This window comes from Fundulus heteroclitus, chromosome 21 (assembly GCF_011125445.2).
Source record: "Fundulus heteroclitus isolate FHET01 chromosome 21, MU-UCD_Fhet_4.1, whole genome shotgun sequence".
Lineage (NCBI taxonomy): Eukaryota > Metazoa > Chordata > Actinopteri > Cyprinodontiformes > Fundulidae > Fundulus > Fundulus heteroclitus.
The window spans coordinates 18019305-18036956 of record NC_046381.1 but is presented as its reverse complement, the minus strand read 5'-3'; the positions used below and the strand labels follow the sequence as shown (position 1 = coordinate 18036956).

The window sequence follows — 17652 nt, the reverse complement described above, 5'->3', positions numbered from 1 at the left end:
TTGGTCAGGATGCTTTCTACTGCACAGCGATAGAAGTTCACCAGGATAGTTGAGGAGAGCTGATTCTTCCTCAGTGTCCTCAGGAAGAAGAGGCGCTGGTGAGCCTTCTTGACCAGGCAGGAAGTGTTGGTTGACCAGGACAGTTACTAAATTAATTGACATTTACTTCAATAATTGATTAATCCGGTTAATTGCTTCAGCCCTAGTAGCGATTAACCTCTGTTGCTGACCCCTGCACACCATGTTCCTCAGAATCTGCTGATCCCACTTTGTCGGTTTACTTTGCCAAACACTTCTTGGCTGAGTTACCGTCATTCCCAAAGTTCCCAAACTTTGTTAATGTACTACTGAGAGCTGACTATGGAATATTTAGGGGCGAGGAAATTTCACCACTTAACTTGCTGCACAGGTGGCATCCTACTACAGAACCACGCTGGAACTCACTGAGTTCCTGAGAATGACCCGTCCTTACACCATTGTTTGTAAAAAACAGTCTGCAAGCACATATATGTGCTTGATTTTAAACACATACGGTCATGACTGGAATGCCTGATGTAGATTATTTGGATGGCTGAGCAAATACCTTTGGCAGTATGGTGTCTATGTACAGGCTTAAAGTTTTCAGAAGTCGATGAAAGACTAGGAGAGTAGAAGAGACCAAAGCTGAGCTCTTTGGATGTAATCGAAAACACAATGTTTGAAGGAAAGTTTGGCACACACACACACAACAAAAAAAAAAAAAAGAAAACAAGCCAAACGTGACATGCCCAAGTGGAAAAATCATGGTGATGGCTGTTTTACAGCATCTGGTACCAGCAATCTTCATGTGGAAAAATATATAGGAGCATTCTTGCTTAGAATCGGAAACTAGTCTGGATTTCCAAGCAACACTAAAGTCCCAAACACACAGCCAGTGCAGCTCTTTCTGAGAAAAATACCCTTGATAGATTACACATGTATGACATCAACAAAGATGGGAAATTATGGCCATGTATTTTGCTATCAAAAAAATAAAAATCCAGGACTTTTTGCTGCAAGGCAACAGTGTTACTTGTGCCGTTCCACTTTAACAATGTCAGCACGTTTAATTTGTAGCTAAATAGTTGTGCACACTTTTTTGTTACACTCGACTTCTGATGTTCCTTAGTTCTGCATTATCTACAACTGGCTCGACGTATGTCTGTTTTTGAGCATGTCCTTTTACTTTTTACGGTCAGTAAAGGACCTGCTCAGTGAATAAAATTTTTATTTTTTTCAATAGAAAATAGCAGCAAAAAAACAAGTAAAACCCTTGCAGATTAAGCCAGTAGTGGCTCCATGAAAACAATGTGACAGAACTGTAAATGCAATGGAGAAATATGGATGACTTGATAACATTTCTGATGTTTGCTGTGCCAACAGGTTGGTTGGAGTCGTTCAACACCGGAATGGCTTTATATCTAGTCCCTTTAGGAATCTATAGCCTTTCACTAATCCCAGAGTTATGAAAAACCTTTTCTAATTTTTGAGTCTAGGCATACATAATCCTGAAAAGCCAACATAATCTATTTTTCACGACTACTTCAGTTCCAGCTGACCTGCTTCATGATAATGCAATATTAGCACAGAGGATTTGTATTTTAAAGAGCATAGTCAAGTTTTGTTTTGGAACTGGTCTTCTATTGATTATTAAAATAAACCAATTAGTATTTTTTAAACCTGCTGTTGAAATAATTCCAGCCATTTCTCAGTTTTTTTCACATGGAAGAATATCTGTAAGATTTATAATTTCTTATTTTGTAATTGTTGGTTTCAATCTTAGTATATAATCCTCTGCATAGCAGCCTGGCATGCAGAGAACCTTATAGTACATTGACTAGAATTGTTTTAATACGTTCAGTTACAAATAAAAAAAAAATGCTTAAAATATTGTTTTAAACCCCTAAAAATAAGCAACAAAATAATTTTTCGATCGCTTTTTCACCTCCATCTAGTGGTCAATATCTGAAAATGCACCCCGCTATTCAAAACGATGCAGAATCATTTACGATTTATCTACCAATTTTCACAACTGTTTCAAAATCTCCACAACTTTTAAAAAGTGTCTATTTGCTAGAATAAGTAACAAATATTAAGCTTAAAAAAAACAAAAAAACTGGCAGAACAAAATCATTAAAAAGCACAGATACTTAAGGCATTTTTAAAAAAAGAAATTTTATTACAATTAAAATCTACAATTTCAGCACCCCCCAAAAACCTATTTGTAAGACATTTCACTTTGTTAGACAGTTTTGAAACAATTGACTTTATATCAACCACAACTGTTGCAAAAATTAAAGAGAAATGTTTTCACCCAGTGACAAACACCTACAATCTTTGGTAGACACTATTTCAGTCTTCAAATGCTGCGAAGTCGTATAAACCTTTCTCATCTGTTGTCTTCCACAATAATGGTCCTCCTAGGGTAGGAGTCTATTTCCACAAATATATAACGAAATTCAAATTTTCCAGTTTCAGGGTTCTGTAAAATGATAAAACAGATGTCAGTAAAGCAGATAATTATTTTAAAAATTATATTATTGTCATTATAGCTACAGTTCTTTGCAAAAGTATTCATACCTCCCGATCTTTCTCAAATTTTGTCATTTCACAACCACAAGCCTCAATACAATTTTATGTGATAGACCAGCACAAAGTAATCAAATAAAACTCAAAGCATACAGAGTTTTATTTAAAAATGTTTTTTTACAAAAAAAGTCTGAAAAGTGTGGCATGCCTTTGTATTCACCCCCCTTTTCCTGACATCCCTAAATAAAATCTACAGTAACCAAGTGGCTTTCGAAGTCGAAGGCTTCAGAGGTTTGTTAGAAAATGTTGGTGAGCAAAGAGCAGGAAGATCAAGAAAAACAGCAGACAGGTCAATAATTGTGTTTTGAAGTACTTCAGAGCAGGGACAGAGCACCAAAAATAACATGTAATAATTTCAACATCTCACAGAGCACAGTTTAATCTATAATATCGAATTTTAAGTATTGCACAACTGCAAACCTAGAAAAATATGGTCAGCCGCCTTACAGGCCAGGAAAGGAAAGAGTAGCAGCCAAGGTTTACTTTGGAGGAGCTGCAAAGAGCCACAACTTTGTTGTTGACACCACAACTATTAGCTGTTAATGGGAGAGTGGTCAGAAATATGTCATTGGTAAAATGAAACTAGAAGAGGTCATGTGTGTAGTTTGCCTAAAGCTACCAAGAAGACAGTGAACATCTATAAGAAATAACTTTGGCCAGATGTGACCAAAATTTTGCTTTTTGGCCTGAATGCAAAAGAAAGCAAGTTGTTGTGAGGATGGCTTTTTCCCAGCAGGAGGAGGAAACTAGTTAAATTTTATTGGGGGAAAAAAACAACAACAAATAAAGTTAAATACAGGGTAAACCTGGAAGGAAATCTGTTAGAAGCTGCAAAAAACTTGAGGCCGGGGGTAAGCCTCACATTCTAGCAGGACCATCCTAAATCAAAGATCAGCCACAGAACAAATTATATTGGGCCATAGAATGGCCTAGTCAAAGTCCAATCTTAAATTCTACAGAGAAACTGGCAATATTTATGAATTGCTGCTCACAGATGCCAGCCATCCACTATCGCTGCTGAATACAACAGATAATGTGCTTTTTGTACCGGTTTTTATTTGATGAAAACAAAAATCAGTCAGCTTCCTTTAGCTTTACAATCATGCACAACTCTTTGTTGGCCTTATCACATAAAATCTCGTTAACATTGAAATCTGTTTTGAAATTGACGAAACGTGTAACAGTAAAAGCAGTATGAATACTTTTGCCGGGGAAAGCACAAACCTCTTTGGACTCGGAGTGCACAATTCCTTTCAGGCCTGGCTCTGAGCCTTCAATGTAAAATTTAAGCCTCATATGTTTCAGTCCATCCTTCAGGTACTCCGCATGACTGGGTCGGAGAAAGAGGCGAGCACAAAGTTACTGTAAAACCGCCACAAACACCCACCTCTGTTAAGAGGAGCATGTCAAAATGAAAAGCCCACCTGACTTGCTGCCTCCTTCCTCGACGGGTGGTCTCCCCGTAGCACTTGATTGGCTCGCCGAACGCACCGATCACCTGCATTTCAGACAAATTAAAAATGTTCTGCTGTGTGTTGCTTGGGTCTGAACCGAACCAAAAGAAAATCACCAGCTCCGGCTAAACCGGGAGATGCCGTCTCCAGTCTCTCTCTCACCTCTGGGTGGGATTTGACTCTGTCAAAGGCTCTGCTGTAGACTTTGTTCGTGCCAGAGGAGGAAAACAGCTCCTGGAACACCACGTAAAGCAGCCCACCTAAAACAGAAATGCACAGTCTGGCGATGGTTATTGTTATTCAAATTTTAATTTACTTATATGGATCGGTCGTGGTGAAATCACATAAATACTGGCATGCTTTGGTGCGTATGTCAGTGCCAGAATTCTGTATTTTTTTATTTTCCCCAAGTGGAAGAGGCTGAATGCACATTATGAGGACATTTCCACAAATGCAAAAACTGTATGAATGAGGGGTGCAGACAAGTGGAAGATGGAGAGACGGATGGGTAGTGGTAAAGAAACGGATGGAAGGACTCATTGATGGAGAGTGACAGATGGATGGTCGGGTGGTTGCAAAGACAGGTGGACGAATGGATTGCTGGAAAGAAAGGGTTGGATATAAACAGAGTGCGAAATACGGGGGGGTCCGGGGGGGGGGCAACCCCCCCCCCCCCCCTGATTAACCCATGAGAACCCCTGAAAGCCTCAAAAACAAAATTTAAAGGGGGTCTCAAATTGTGTCAAAAAAAATAAAAAATGAAATATTTTTTTTGTCACTAATGGTCACAAAAAAAATGTTAAGCTCAACATGTCCAGTATTTAAAATTCAAAACATTTATTCACAAATATCAGAATCAGAAATACTTTAATGATCCCAGGGGGAAATATGTTCTGTTTTTTGCCAAGTGGAGCCAGCCAATCCTGTTTGCGTATGCAAATTAGGCATGTGCGTGCCAAACAGAAGAAAGACGTAATGCTGACAACAATTAATACTAAAAAATTTCAAATTTTAGTATTAGGAACTGATCTTATCTGTTGTGCCTGTGCACTTTATCTGTTTCACTGTTGGTGAATGAGAAACGTCCTCTCGAGTCCTTGTATGTCTGGTGAATGTGAAGAATTGACATTAAAGCCAACTTTGACTTTGACATTGTAATTTTATAGGCCTACTGCATATTGAGAAAATTTACATTGGTATTGCGCAACAATCGGGAGATGGGGACCCCCCCAAATATTGACACGTATTTTGCACACTGGATATAAAGTTGGATGGACGGACAGAGACGGGTGGGTGGGTGGGTGGATGACTGGATGGAAGGATGAGTAGTCAGATAGATGGATGATAGATTAGGATTGATGAATGGATGGTTGATTAAGAGTGACTGAAAGATGACGGGGATGGATGGATGGATGGATGGATGGGGCCTAGCACAGAGACTGCTGTAACATTCAGAGAATATGACAGAATACAATCTGGGACTTTAAACACTCTCCCCGTTTGTTTTCCCATTTCCCCCAAACAGCATCCCTTTTTCGCCCCTCACCTGTCACTCCCAGCCCGACGAGAACTACTATCAAGTAGACGAAATCTCTTCCGGCATCTTTCACTGCAAGAGACAAGAGCATGGAGGGGGTTAAACCCGGCCGATCAGATCCAGTCTGCAGAACATCACACCCCTTCAGATCATGTCCTCAGTCAGAGATGGTGCAGTAAAGAGAGTCCGAACAAAACGGCTTAAGATCGCAGAAACCAGCCAAGAGACAAAAGGGCGACTCTCTGGCCATGCCCTCGTCTTCGCCTCCGCGTACCTTTCTTTGCAGCTGAAGGTTTGGGGGTCCCGCTCTGAAACCTGGACACCGACTTGCCCCTGTCCTCGGGGCCGCTTCTGTTTCTGGCCGCGCAGTGGAAAGACAGGACCTGGTGCCTCTGGGCTGCAGGGAGCCAGCAGAGGGAAGAGAGCTCGGTGCCGACGCGGACCCGTCCTGGGGCCGCGGACGCCGTCCTGTGCGTGTGCACAACGTAGCATCGGTGCACGCAGAGCTGGGTCGGGGTTTGTCTCAGCTGTCTGTGCAGGAGTCTCAAAATCTGAGAGTAAGCCATGTTTTTTTTTTTTTTTCTGGTCGGGAAGCCAGGAAATAGCGGCGATAATTAAAATACCGCAGCGAATAAATGTATAAAAGCGTGTTTTAACCTAGAACATGGATGCAAAACTACTACTAATAAACCAACCCGACCGACAGTGCAGGACGCATGACTTTGTCGTGTCCTTATTCGTCCATGTTTGTTTTGTTTTTTATTTGTAGTGAGTTTATCGCCACCTACAGGACTGGAGGATGAAAAAGAACACCGGAAATTAAAATCAGAGTATTGTGTACGCCGATTTATCAAGTTATTTGCTGAAAATGTGAATGTCTTTGCAAATTTAGATTTTCTCTGGAATCAAGCATGTATTCACAATGTTTACAAATACTTTGATGCATTTGTTAATGCAATCAGGCCATTGCCAAAAAGGCAAGTAGTATTTATGATGGCTCAAGTTATGACCTGAATGATGGGATTTCTAGTTGTATGATTTTTTTTTTGTGTGTTTCTACCTTTTTTTTTTTACATCCATTTATCCAGCCATCCTTCCAGCCATTTCCTATTTACACCCTTGCTTCTGTGGAATCTTCAAGTTGATACCCAAATGACTCAGACATTAAATATGCACTGCTTTAATTCAATAGTAGGAAAGATTTCATTAGGTGTTTAAGCAAATCGTTGACCATTACTTTCAGGAGAACCTTTGTGACGCCAGGCACTGATGTTAAAGATAGCCCAGCTCGCAGTTTTGGCTTTAATTCATCTCCAAAGATGTTGTATCACAGGGGTCTCCAACTCCAGTCCTCAAAGTCTGGTGTCCTGGAACTTTTAAATGTGTCCCTGGTCCAACACACCTTAATCAAATGACTGAATTACTAATACTCTTTAAAAAATACACATTTGTTTACTAATATTTAGTAGTAGTGACCAAAATAGACAGGAACAGAAATCATATCTGGTTGAGTTGTTTGGAGAGGTTGAAAATGCAACGCTGATGCTTTGGACATGTGCACAAGAGGGATAATGGTATATTAGGACAAAGGATGTTGAATATTGAACAGTATTCCTGGATCAGTGCTTCTGTGTTCTTTTTGTGTCTCCGCTCTGTCTTCTCAAACCCCCAGTCCCTAATGGCCGTTCACATTGACCAGCCATCTGGTTCAGTTGGAGGTTTCTTTCTGTTAAAAGGGAGTTTTCCTCTTCAGTGTTGCAACATGCATCCTTGGCGTGAGGCATTGCTGTAAAGTTAACAACAATGCAGACGACCGTCCACTCTGTCAAGACTCTATGCAACCTACTGGGTTTCCTCAATCGGAAAACTTTTCGACCAATCTGTCTGTATGATTGAATTGAACTGATTTTGTTAGGTGCCTTGAGACGACATGTTGCGAACTGGAACTATAAAAAAAAGGTAAAGAGCAAGGGCTTGTCTGCTCACATCCAAGCTTGGCTTAGGCAAAAAGGGTTGTTAAACTATTACATTCAGGCTTGAAAACACTGCTTTTCTATTTTGTGGATTTATTCATGAGTCGAAAAGCAGTTCCTCAAATACCTAAGAAACTAACCAGTTACATGAAAAATATTTGACAACTTTACTAAGTTTATTAAAATGAAATATTTTGTGTACTCATACTCTCTGAATGATTTGGTTAGCTAAAATCAATATATATGAATACACTTACCTGTTGGGACTTTCCTTCGACTCTCCGTTGTCAGCTAGTGTGGGCTGCTGAATAGACTGTAAATGCAATATAGAACTTGAGTGAAAAAAAATGAGTCACCACAGTGAAATCAGAAAGCATTAGTTTATTGAAAACAATTTTGCACAGCATTTTCTTATCTTGTTATCAAATACAAACTGAATTAGATAAATAAATCAAAAACAAAAACTAGTGTCAAACTGAATAGTGACAGGAAAATAAGATAAAAAGTATCACTAAAGTGTTAATTGTTAAAAGATCAATAGATTCAGTTGTAAGTTTACCACAGTTTTATTTTAAATATCCTGTTCTGTAATTTTTTTAAATATAAAACAATTGGATTCTGTACTGCAAAACCTTGAGATCGAAATTGAAAAAAATGTGCAATGGTCAGTATGCTTACATGGAAATGTGAAAATGATTTTAGAAACCTGATTTTTTCCTTTTTTCACCTAAGAGTCATTTAACATTAAAGGTACGTTACTTTTTTTTTTTTTTCTTAAAAAGATCTGAAATCAATTGCTCCATTGCTCATCAACCCCAACCTGGGGTGGAGCGGCACAGGAAGGGGAGAATGCACCTTTATCATCCAAGGCAAAGAAGAAGAAAAAGGAAGAAAAAAAAACTTTATCATAAACGTAAAAAATATATTCTGAACACAACTCTCTACAGCAGTAAAGTTACTGAGGGCAACAGTTCATCACTCAGGATGCACACAGGAGAGAAACCTTAGCTCCAAATGATGTCAAACCTGGCAAGATGCAGCAGAATGATGCATCTGTCTGATGTATCTGCAGAGAAATAAAGACATTATTACTAAAAATCTGCTCCAGGCCCTGTTCCTTTCCCCCCTGTAGCCTGGCCTGCCTGGGACTGTGTTTCAGACTCGCTGAATTAGAGATTATTCCACCTCCGTCTCTTAAATTGGCAGATGAGTTTGCAACTATGTATGTGTGTCTGTGTGTATGCATGGGTATGTGTTATGGAGAGATTTATAAGAGCATGTGCAAGCTATGCTAAATGCTGTTTGCATTCTCTGTAAGTGTTGGGACGTGAACTAAGAAACAACACACAGAAAAAGTCTCCAATGTATGAACAGAAACAAAATATTTTATTGGTACTTGTCAGAAATAAGTATGACCTTGTGTATGTGTAATTAAATGAGAGGAGAACAAATGTAACTAGCGCATGAAGCACATCGCACTAATGACAAAAAAGTACATAGCGTAGATGATAAATGCAAACAAAATGTTTACAGTGAAGAGAAATAGAGCACATATTTAGACAAAACGCTAAAAAAAAGAAGACTTACAGAGTGTGGATGTAGCGTTAGAGTTGTGTTCATCTGTTTTGCTTTTTGCTCATATTATTACCAAAAATGTGGCAAAATCATCAAAACAGATGATCACAATCAGAATTTATTTAATTAAGTGACAGTAGTACTTTGTAGTACTTTTGTGTTCCTAATAAAAGTATTGCATAATCACTCAGTGCAGACTAGAAAACAGTAAGTAAATAACTTTTACTAATTTGGGAAAGCGTTGATATTAAAGTGAAAAATCTGTAATTGGTCCTAAATATTTTTGTGAAATCTGCCCTCAAAATACAAGATAGATTTTTGTTTAAATACAACGTTGCAGACAGCGGAGTGCTTTTGATGTGTGGGATATGGCTCAAAGCCCAGGGCGGCACAGCCTGGTGAGTAGCACACTCAGAGAAGAGTAAACTGTCAGTTGCACCTTGAATATGTTTTCTGTTCTTTATTTGTTAGAATACATTGCATTACATCGTGCACAGTATAAGCACTGCATTACACATGGAGGAACGAGGAAGTAAATTAATGCTCAAACTGTAATTTCATTTGCAGGTTGCTATCTGGTGTCAAACTAATGGCTATGTTGTTTTTTTATTTAGTCTGGCCTGGAACAAGATCATCTCTATCTTAAAACTTGTAGGCAACTAATCATGCTTTTCAGTTCTTCCTTTTCTCATTGAAATCATTCAGTTGTGGTCAATGTGAAGTGGAACTGCAATGCTTTGGTCTGAATTCCTCGTTAATTAAACCCCACATTCCCCCTTTTTACCATTTTTCTGAGGTACGTCTGAGAGCAACTCATTTTGGTGCTGTCTCTTCTAAAAGAGGCACTTCACACCTGCCTTCTCTCCAGGTCGCAGAGCATTCAATTTCACCTCAATCTGACATTTTTTTTTACGAGATGCTGTAATAGACAACCAATGAATTATCCACTTGTAGCTTCGGTTTCCCACAGTTTCGACTACACAATCGCTCTAAGTAATAAAAATGGTGGATTTGCGAGACTGGTAAGCAGAATGTCAATGACTTTGTTTAGCAGTTCAGCTGCAAATATTGTGACGTAATAGTTGAAAAAACATAATAGAAAACAGAGAAAACTATATGGCGTGAAAAAAACTGCAAATATTTAGTCAAATTTGATAAAACGTGCAAATATTCAAAGGTCATACTTCTCTTAAAATTTATATTTTCATTATGTGTTTCATTTGCACCTAATGGAACCGTCTAATTACATCTGCTGCTGCTATATAGTTTACTATAAAGCACCACCATTGAGGCTATTGTTTCTATTCTGCACTGTGACTGATACTGCAATACGCTCAATAAATCACCTAAACATTATTATTTTGCTGTAAAAGCTCAAGTTATTTTGTCTTATTTTATGAATAATGAATGTATTTATGATAATCCTCATTATTGTAAACACAAATCATTTTAATTTCTTTGTCAATTTTGCTTGCAAAACTATTCTGGCTATTTGGAGAAACTTCTAATTTTTAGTCATCTGATAACAAAACTACACCCTCTTTTCCTGATGGGGCTTTACATAACAGGAAATGTATATAAAACACACAACTATTAAAAAATTCTGGTCTTCATAGAATCTTAATGTTTGACAAATAATACTTAATATATTAAAATACTGTCATTATACCCAATTATACTATTTCCTTGTGTTTTTTGTATCTATACAAACACACTTTCATTTGTATGACACATGTGTATCTGCCTTGGGTCTCAATGGGTTATGAAGAAAATCAGCTTTAGTAAATATGGCCCAGACACCACTTTTCTTTGCATGTAATATCATAGGATACATAATTTAATCCAAAACTGAGCTTACACAACTTTTGGAAGCATTTTAAAAAATACTGTGACGTGAGTGTTGGAATTTCAAAATGTCCTAAGAACATATGCACTACTGCTTTGTAATGCATATGCTAATGCAAGTGCTAACCAAAAATATCACATCAATGACACAATACTTACACTAATTAACCTCACACTATGCTATGCAAATGCTCTGCCTGTACTGATGAAGATTGCGGTTGGCTCTCGGACCCTGCCGCCTATCTCTGGCCCTGCGGACTATGGTGGTGCAGCTAGCGGAGCCTCCCTCTTCGAGTGGGTTTTCGGACAACAGGGGTGCCTATTAAAGTCAGCGGGTGGAGCTGGCTTCCTGGGAGTGCATGTTACTCCCCAGTCATTTCTCCCCATCCCTGGACACCTTCCTCTGCCTGCTCCATCACGCTGCCACACATGTAGAACCTAGGGGGCGTGAGGGTGTCGCTGGGTAGAGGGGAGGATTTCCAAGCCCCACTGTCTGGTGACGTTCCTGACCCGAATTTTATTAATAATCTTAGACACTTTCATTTATATCATTCTCACAACTCACATATATATGTAGGGCATTAATTGGACATCAGGCTTCATCCCTGGTGGCTTTCTCTGCCCCCATTCGCATTTAGCCCTTTTTGGCCATCTCAGTTTTAAATGTCCTTGAGAACAACATGCAACAACATGACATTTGAGCAGGTGGAGGCAGGCTCGGGGTCTTTTTCACAGCCCTGTTCTTCTCTGGGGTCTGGAGGAAGAGTGGGCCATCTGGTCTGGGTCTTGGCTGGGGGTGGATGTTGGGACCTGGAGATCGGCTGGGACTGGGGCTTGGGTATGGAGGACAGGGTGTGGGGGAGATAGAACCTCAGGGTTTGTGTGTGTGTGTGTGTGTGTGTGTGTGTGTGTGTGTGTGTGTGGAGGGGTGCTCTGGTTGGTTGGCCCGTTCAGTTCATGCTGGCCCCATTCCCAGGTGAATGGACCTGTGGGTCGTCTGGTCTGGGTTCGGGGGGGATTGGAGCATGGACTGGGTAGGTCAGGCTGTGGTGCCCCCCTTCCCATCTTGATGTTGGGGTTCCCCTCACAGGTCTGGGGGCTGGATACCCCTCTGGGATGCCAGTGCCTGGACCTGAGATATAGGATGTGTGTGGTGAATACAAGTGTGTGCTAGGAGTGTTCACAGGGGCCCTAGTTTTGTGTTTGTCTATTTGTCAGGTTGGGTTTGATCTGCCACCTCTCCTGGGACATATCAAGTCCCAGGAGATAAGTGTGGCACCCATTCCCCCGTCCTGCTCCTCCATTGGCTGGCACCTTGGGCCGTTGGTGCATTGGTGGTCCTCGGTGTCTGTTGCGGCGAACGCCCCTTTATGTCAGCCGTTTGAGCGGGATGCGTTGCCCTGCTGCTACTGCAGAGAAGTGACAGACACCGGGACCATTCTGAGTGTTGCGGTGAACGCCTCTTTTTAACGTCAGCTGTTTGAGCGGGAGCGCGCAGCTTACCAGGTGAAATCAATCACGCTCTTCACGTCAGCTGTTTGAGCATGAGCGCGCAGCTTACCAGGTGAAATCGATCACAACAAGGTGAGACAAACTTCCTGGCTTGAGCAAAAGGACTGCAGCGAAAAATATAAAGTTTGCCATCCTACTCGGGCAAGAAAAAAGAGCTGTGTGAGGTTTGTGTCAAGGAAGCAAGGAACTGAACAGACAGCCGGTAAGCTCGTGTTTGATCCTTTTGTTGTTAATGCAAGGTATGCGCTGCTGCTGATGAGGCATTGAGATATGAGAAATGTTTGTTTGTAGCATGGTTAAACTGCTTTGAAATCTTTGATGCATTTTTATAATAAATAATTAAGTAGTTTTTCCTAACTTAAAGATAAAACCATAGTCTATTTTGATAAATGTATTTAATGATAAATTGTTCAGAACTGTTTCTTACACTGTGCAATATAGCAAATGTTTGTTCTTGTCTTTTAAGGTTTTTCACCTGCTACCAATAATTAATGATTAACTGTAAATAACACAAGAAGAAAAATAAATGGAAAAATGGAACAACAGTCTGGTCATTGAGTGGAATCCAGTTTAAAGTTCAACTTGGCACACCCTTCAAGTGTGGGAACAGCACAGCAAAGAAGTAAAAACGCTTGACAGTGAAAAACCGTGTCCAGTTGGTTGAAGAATCCAGCCAGACTGAAACGGCCTGCAAAGTTTCTGCGCCCTGCAAAGTCAGCCTGCCCGCCCAGCCCGCCTGCTGCTGAGTCTACGCTGAGCCCTCCATTCTTCCCGAAGCCCAAAATGGCTGAGTCAAAGTCTCTGCAACAGGTAAAAAGAGAGAGAACGACTGCCAAGCAGAGGTTTACCCGACAAGCAAACTCACTTTTGAAGTCTTGCAAGAAAATGTCGGCAGAAGAACTGAGGGATGCCTTCAGCAAGGTCACACTTGAGGGTGAGAAGCTAATGGAGGCAAACGAAGAAGTGGAAATATTCACTGAGGAAGCGGAGCTCGAAACTACTGATAAAGCAGACATTAATGCAGATGTGAGGAAAACAACAGAGGACTGCGAACGGAAGCTAGAGGAAGTAGAGGCTGCTGTTCAGAAGACTCTGTGGCAAAGTTTTGGCTGCGCTGAACTCTCTCTTGCATTAGAGGCAGCTGAAAAGGAGTGTAAGCGACTCGCTGCAAGCACATCTGACTTGAAGCTGGAGGTGTATGAACTAATGCTTAAAAATATTGAGCGGCTGGTAAAGACTGCGAAAGAAACCATGCGCCAATGGACTCGGTGGGTCCCAGAAGAGGAGCGGCCTGATTTCCAGAAGCGCATCAGGTATGTGGAAGGCTCACTACTGGAGTTAACCTCTGAGAAAGCTACTCTTCTGCAGACAAAACTGGAAACCAAGTTCTCAGAGGAAACGCCACACCAGTCCCCTGCCATCAGGCTGAAACCAACGGCACTCCCACAATTTGACGGCAACAAGCGCAACTTCTATCTCTGGAGGAAAGAGTGGGAGGCACTCCAAAGGCAAGGGGAACCAACCGGCTCTAAAGAGGTCAAGAAGATTCAGCTGTTGAGCAGCCTGGAGGACAAAGTAGTGAGGGACCTTCGCCTGTCGACATACGGAACAGCGGAAGAGATTTTCCGTGTCCTTGAAAACAGGTTCGGAAATAAGACAGCAATTGCACTGGAAATCATTGAGGAGCTGCAGGCGCTGCCACCAGTGAAAAGTCACCAACCTAGGAAAATTGTGGATTTAATACAAATTGTGGAAAAGGCCCTGTATGACCTCAGTGGGCTGGGAAACACTGGCGCTCTGAAAAATCCACTCGTCACAAAGTCTCTGGAGAGTAAGCTGCCAGAGGGCCTAAAGAAGGAGTGGCTGGTCCATATGTCAGAAAGAGAGGAAAACGCCTCCCCTGAAGACAGGTTTGACATGCTTCTCAAGTTCCTGAGAAGTCAGGAGAAGATTTACGAGCAGCTGGACCAACTGAAGGATGAGGACTCCAGCCGGAGAGAGACAAGAGCCCCCCAAAAGCATGCGCGCACAAAGACCACCAACTCCCAGTGTTCCCAAGCATCCTGCGTTGTCTGTGGAGAAAGGGGCCACAGAAAGAAACTTTACTACTGCAAGAAATTCAAAACTCTCAAAGTACCTGAGAGGAAGGAAGCAGTTGAGAGGATTGGCGCATGTGGGAAGTGTCTCGATGTCCACGACGATTACACAGAGTGCAAGACCACCTTCCTGTGCAAGAATGAGGGCTGTAAGGGCAGTCATCACTTCTACCTCTGTCCCAAGGCTGGAAGCAAAGTAGATGGGCCACAAAGGCCGAAGCCCAGTCCTTCAAAAAGTGAATGGAAAAAGGGCACAGAGACACAGGAAGAGTTCCTGACAAGCCTGCCCCCTGATCTTGCTCAACGATGCCGAAATGTGTTCTGCAACTCTGTCGCTAAGGCATTAAGATCAGCTGTACCAGAGAGGGGTCTGCTAGCTGCAAATGGCCTTGAAGAGTTCCCCGTCATAATGATGATCCTGGAAGTCACTGCAAATGCTGGCCAGAAGATTGGGACTTTGATAGATTTGGCGTCCGACACGAACTACATCACCCATGAGGCTGCTGGTGAGCTGAATTTGAGGAGTGAGGATGTGACACTCATAGTCCATGGAGTTGGTGGGATGCAAGTGACAGTGGAGACCAAGCGCTGCCTCCTGAAGATCCGGGTAACAACCCCAAAGGGAACTCTCAGATCCCAACAGCTCGTGTGTTACGGGCTGGACAGCATAGCAGAGGTCAATCGCCGTGTGTCACCCAAGACTCTGCAAAAACTATTCCCCGACGTCCCTCTAAATGAGCTGGTCCGTCCCACCAAAATCAAGCTGCTCATCAGCCACAAAGAAGGCCAACTCGTCCCTCAGAAGATGCGCTCTGTCGGTGACCTGGTCCTGTGGGATGGTCCCCTTGGGAAAACAGTTGGTGGCTCTCATCCAGATTTGCTGGAAGAGGTCAAAGTTATGGCCCATGGCTCCAGAACCCACTTTGCACGCTCCATGCGCACAGCAGCTGTAGAGTACAGAGAAATCATCAGCCACGGCCCAATGCAGCCACCTCAACTCACCCAAGCCATTACGTCTATTACCAGCCGAGACTTCATGGACTGGTGGAAGTGGGACAGCATAGGGGCCGCGTGCGAGCCTAGGTGCGGCGGCTGCAGATGTGGAAATTGCCAGCCTGGAGGGAAGGAGATGTCAATCTCTGAAGAACGGGAACTGGAGCAAATAAAGAGTGGACTGACATACACCACTGGAGATCGACACAGTGAGAAACCACATTGGCATGCCAAATATCCCTGGGTGGAAGATCCAGTAACATTGCCGAATAACAGAAGGGCTGTTGAAGCAACCTTCCTGAGGACAGAGAAGCAGTTAGCAAAGGAGCCAAAATGGAAGGCGGCCTACAAAGCGCAAGTCCATGAGATGGTCGAGCGGAGAGCTGCTGTCAAACTGTCCCAAGAAGACTTGGCAACCTGGACTGGACCTGTGTGGTACATTAGCCACTTGATCGCTCCAAATCCTCACTCTGTGACTACTCCAGTCCGTCTCGTCTGGAACAGTAGCCAGAAATTTAAGGGTCAAAGCCTGAATGACCTCCTCCTTAAAGGTCCAGATGTCCTCAATGACATTCGTGCTGTCCTCACCCGATTCCGGCAAGGTGTCTTCGCTGCACTTGGGGACATCAAAAAAATGTACAACTCTGTATGGCTTGAGGACCAAGAAATGCACCTTCATCGCTTCCTTTGGAGAGATTCTGTGGAGGAGGACATCCAGGAATATGCCATCACCAGGGTCAACATTGGCGATAAGCCAGCGGGCTGTATCGCACAAGTCGCCATGCGGGAGACAGCCAGTCTGCCCATGTTCCACCATCTTGCAGAAGAGCGTCGAGTGCTGGAGCAGGATGCATATGTCGACGACATCTTGACCTCGCATAATGACCTGCACCAGCTCAAGCAAATAACGGCCAATGTTGAGCACATCCTGGAAGCTGGGGGATTCTACCTCAAGCCATGGGTCTACTCAGGCCAAAGTGGGAGGTCAGAATCAGGTGACCCCCAGGAGAAAGAACCCTCAGTGATGGTCCTCCCAAACCAACTCTCAGAGGAGAACAACAAAGCCCTGGGTCTTGGATATGATCCAGAGAGTGACAAGCTTCGCTTGATGGTGGCTGTGAACTTCTCCAAAAAGAAGAAGAAAATGAGGCTTGGAGTAAACCTGTCAAGAGAGGAAGTCAGGGGCCAGGCACCAAACCCACTCACCCGGCGAGAGCTCCTCAGTCAAGTATCTGGGCTGTACGATCCCCTCGGCCTTGTAACACCGGTCAAGCAGAAGGGAGCCATCCTGGTGAGAAGAGCATTCCAGGAAGCAAAGGTCAAATACAGTCCATTAGAGGATACATGGGATGCACCTTTGTCCGAGCGCCTCCGGGATGACGCCATCTGCCTCCTTGAAGAGTATGCTGAGCTCAGCCAGTTGAAATTCGCCAGAGCCTTGACGCCACCTGACCCTCGTGCCAAGCCCTGCGGTATCACCTTCTCCGATGGCAGCGAGCGCTCTTACGGTGCTGTACTTTACCTACGGTGGGAAATGCCACACAACATGACCCTACGACTGGTCGGAGCCAAAGCCAGGTTGACACCATTAGACCACAAGGGCGATGCTGTCAAGGCGGAGGTCTGCGGTGCCGTCTACGCTGCTCGTCTGAAGAAGCACTTTCAGAAGCACAGCAACATCCACGTGGAAAAGTGGTACCACCTGGTTGACAGCCAGACAGTCCTTGGTGCCATCCAACGTGAGAGCTACGGCTACCAAACGTTTTTTGCCAATAGAATTGGAGAAATCCAAGGCAGTTCGAATATCCAAAATTGGTGGTGGATCCCTGGGCCTCTCAATATCGCTGATATTATCTCAAGAGGAGCAAGTCCAAAGGAGTTGGCTGAAGGCACAGAATGGCAGCTGGGTCCCAAGTTTCTAAGTCTCCCAGAGGGAGAGTGGCCAATAAAGTCCGCAAAAGAAGTTGCTGTGGAAGCTAGGGAGAACCTTATGCGCATCCAGAAGAAGTCATTCGTCGCTGCTCTTACCCGAACTGGAGTAAAGAAAGAACCTAAGCTGG

General features: G+C 42.9%; 2 protein-coding genes across 2 annotated transcripts in view; both read right to left on the bottom strand.

Annotated features, from left to right (window-relative positions):
- Positions 1-2172: 2172 nt before the first annotated feature.
- On the bottom strand, positions 2173-6370 carry timm21 (translocase of inner mitochondrial membrane 21). The gene is made up of 6 exons (XM_012857345.3): positions 5873-6370; positions 5608-5670; positions 4224-4321; positions 4032-4105; positions 3832-3937; positions 2173-2500 (listed from the first exon to the last, which is right to left on the bottom strand). The coding sequence occupies exons 1-6, from the start codon at positions 6162-6164 to the stop codon at positions 2408-2410; spliced, it is 726 nt and encodes a 241-aa protein (XP_012712799.2). The 5' UTR covers positions 6165-6370; the 3' UTR covers positions 2173-2407.
- Positions 6371-8330: 1960 nt separating this feature from the next.
- neto1l (neuropilin (NRP) and tolloid (TLL)-like 1, like) overlaps positions 8331-17652 on the bottom strand; it is a 52647-nt gene continuing 43325 nt past the window's right edge. The window contains exon 7 of the mRNA XM_036124920.1: positions 8331-8637. Within this exon, the coding sequence (XP_035980813.1) occupies positions 8592-8637 (46 nt within the window). The 3' untranslated portion in view covers positions 8331-8591. The remainder of the gene's footprint in view (positions 8638-17652) is intronic.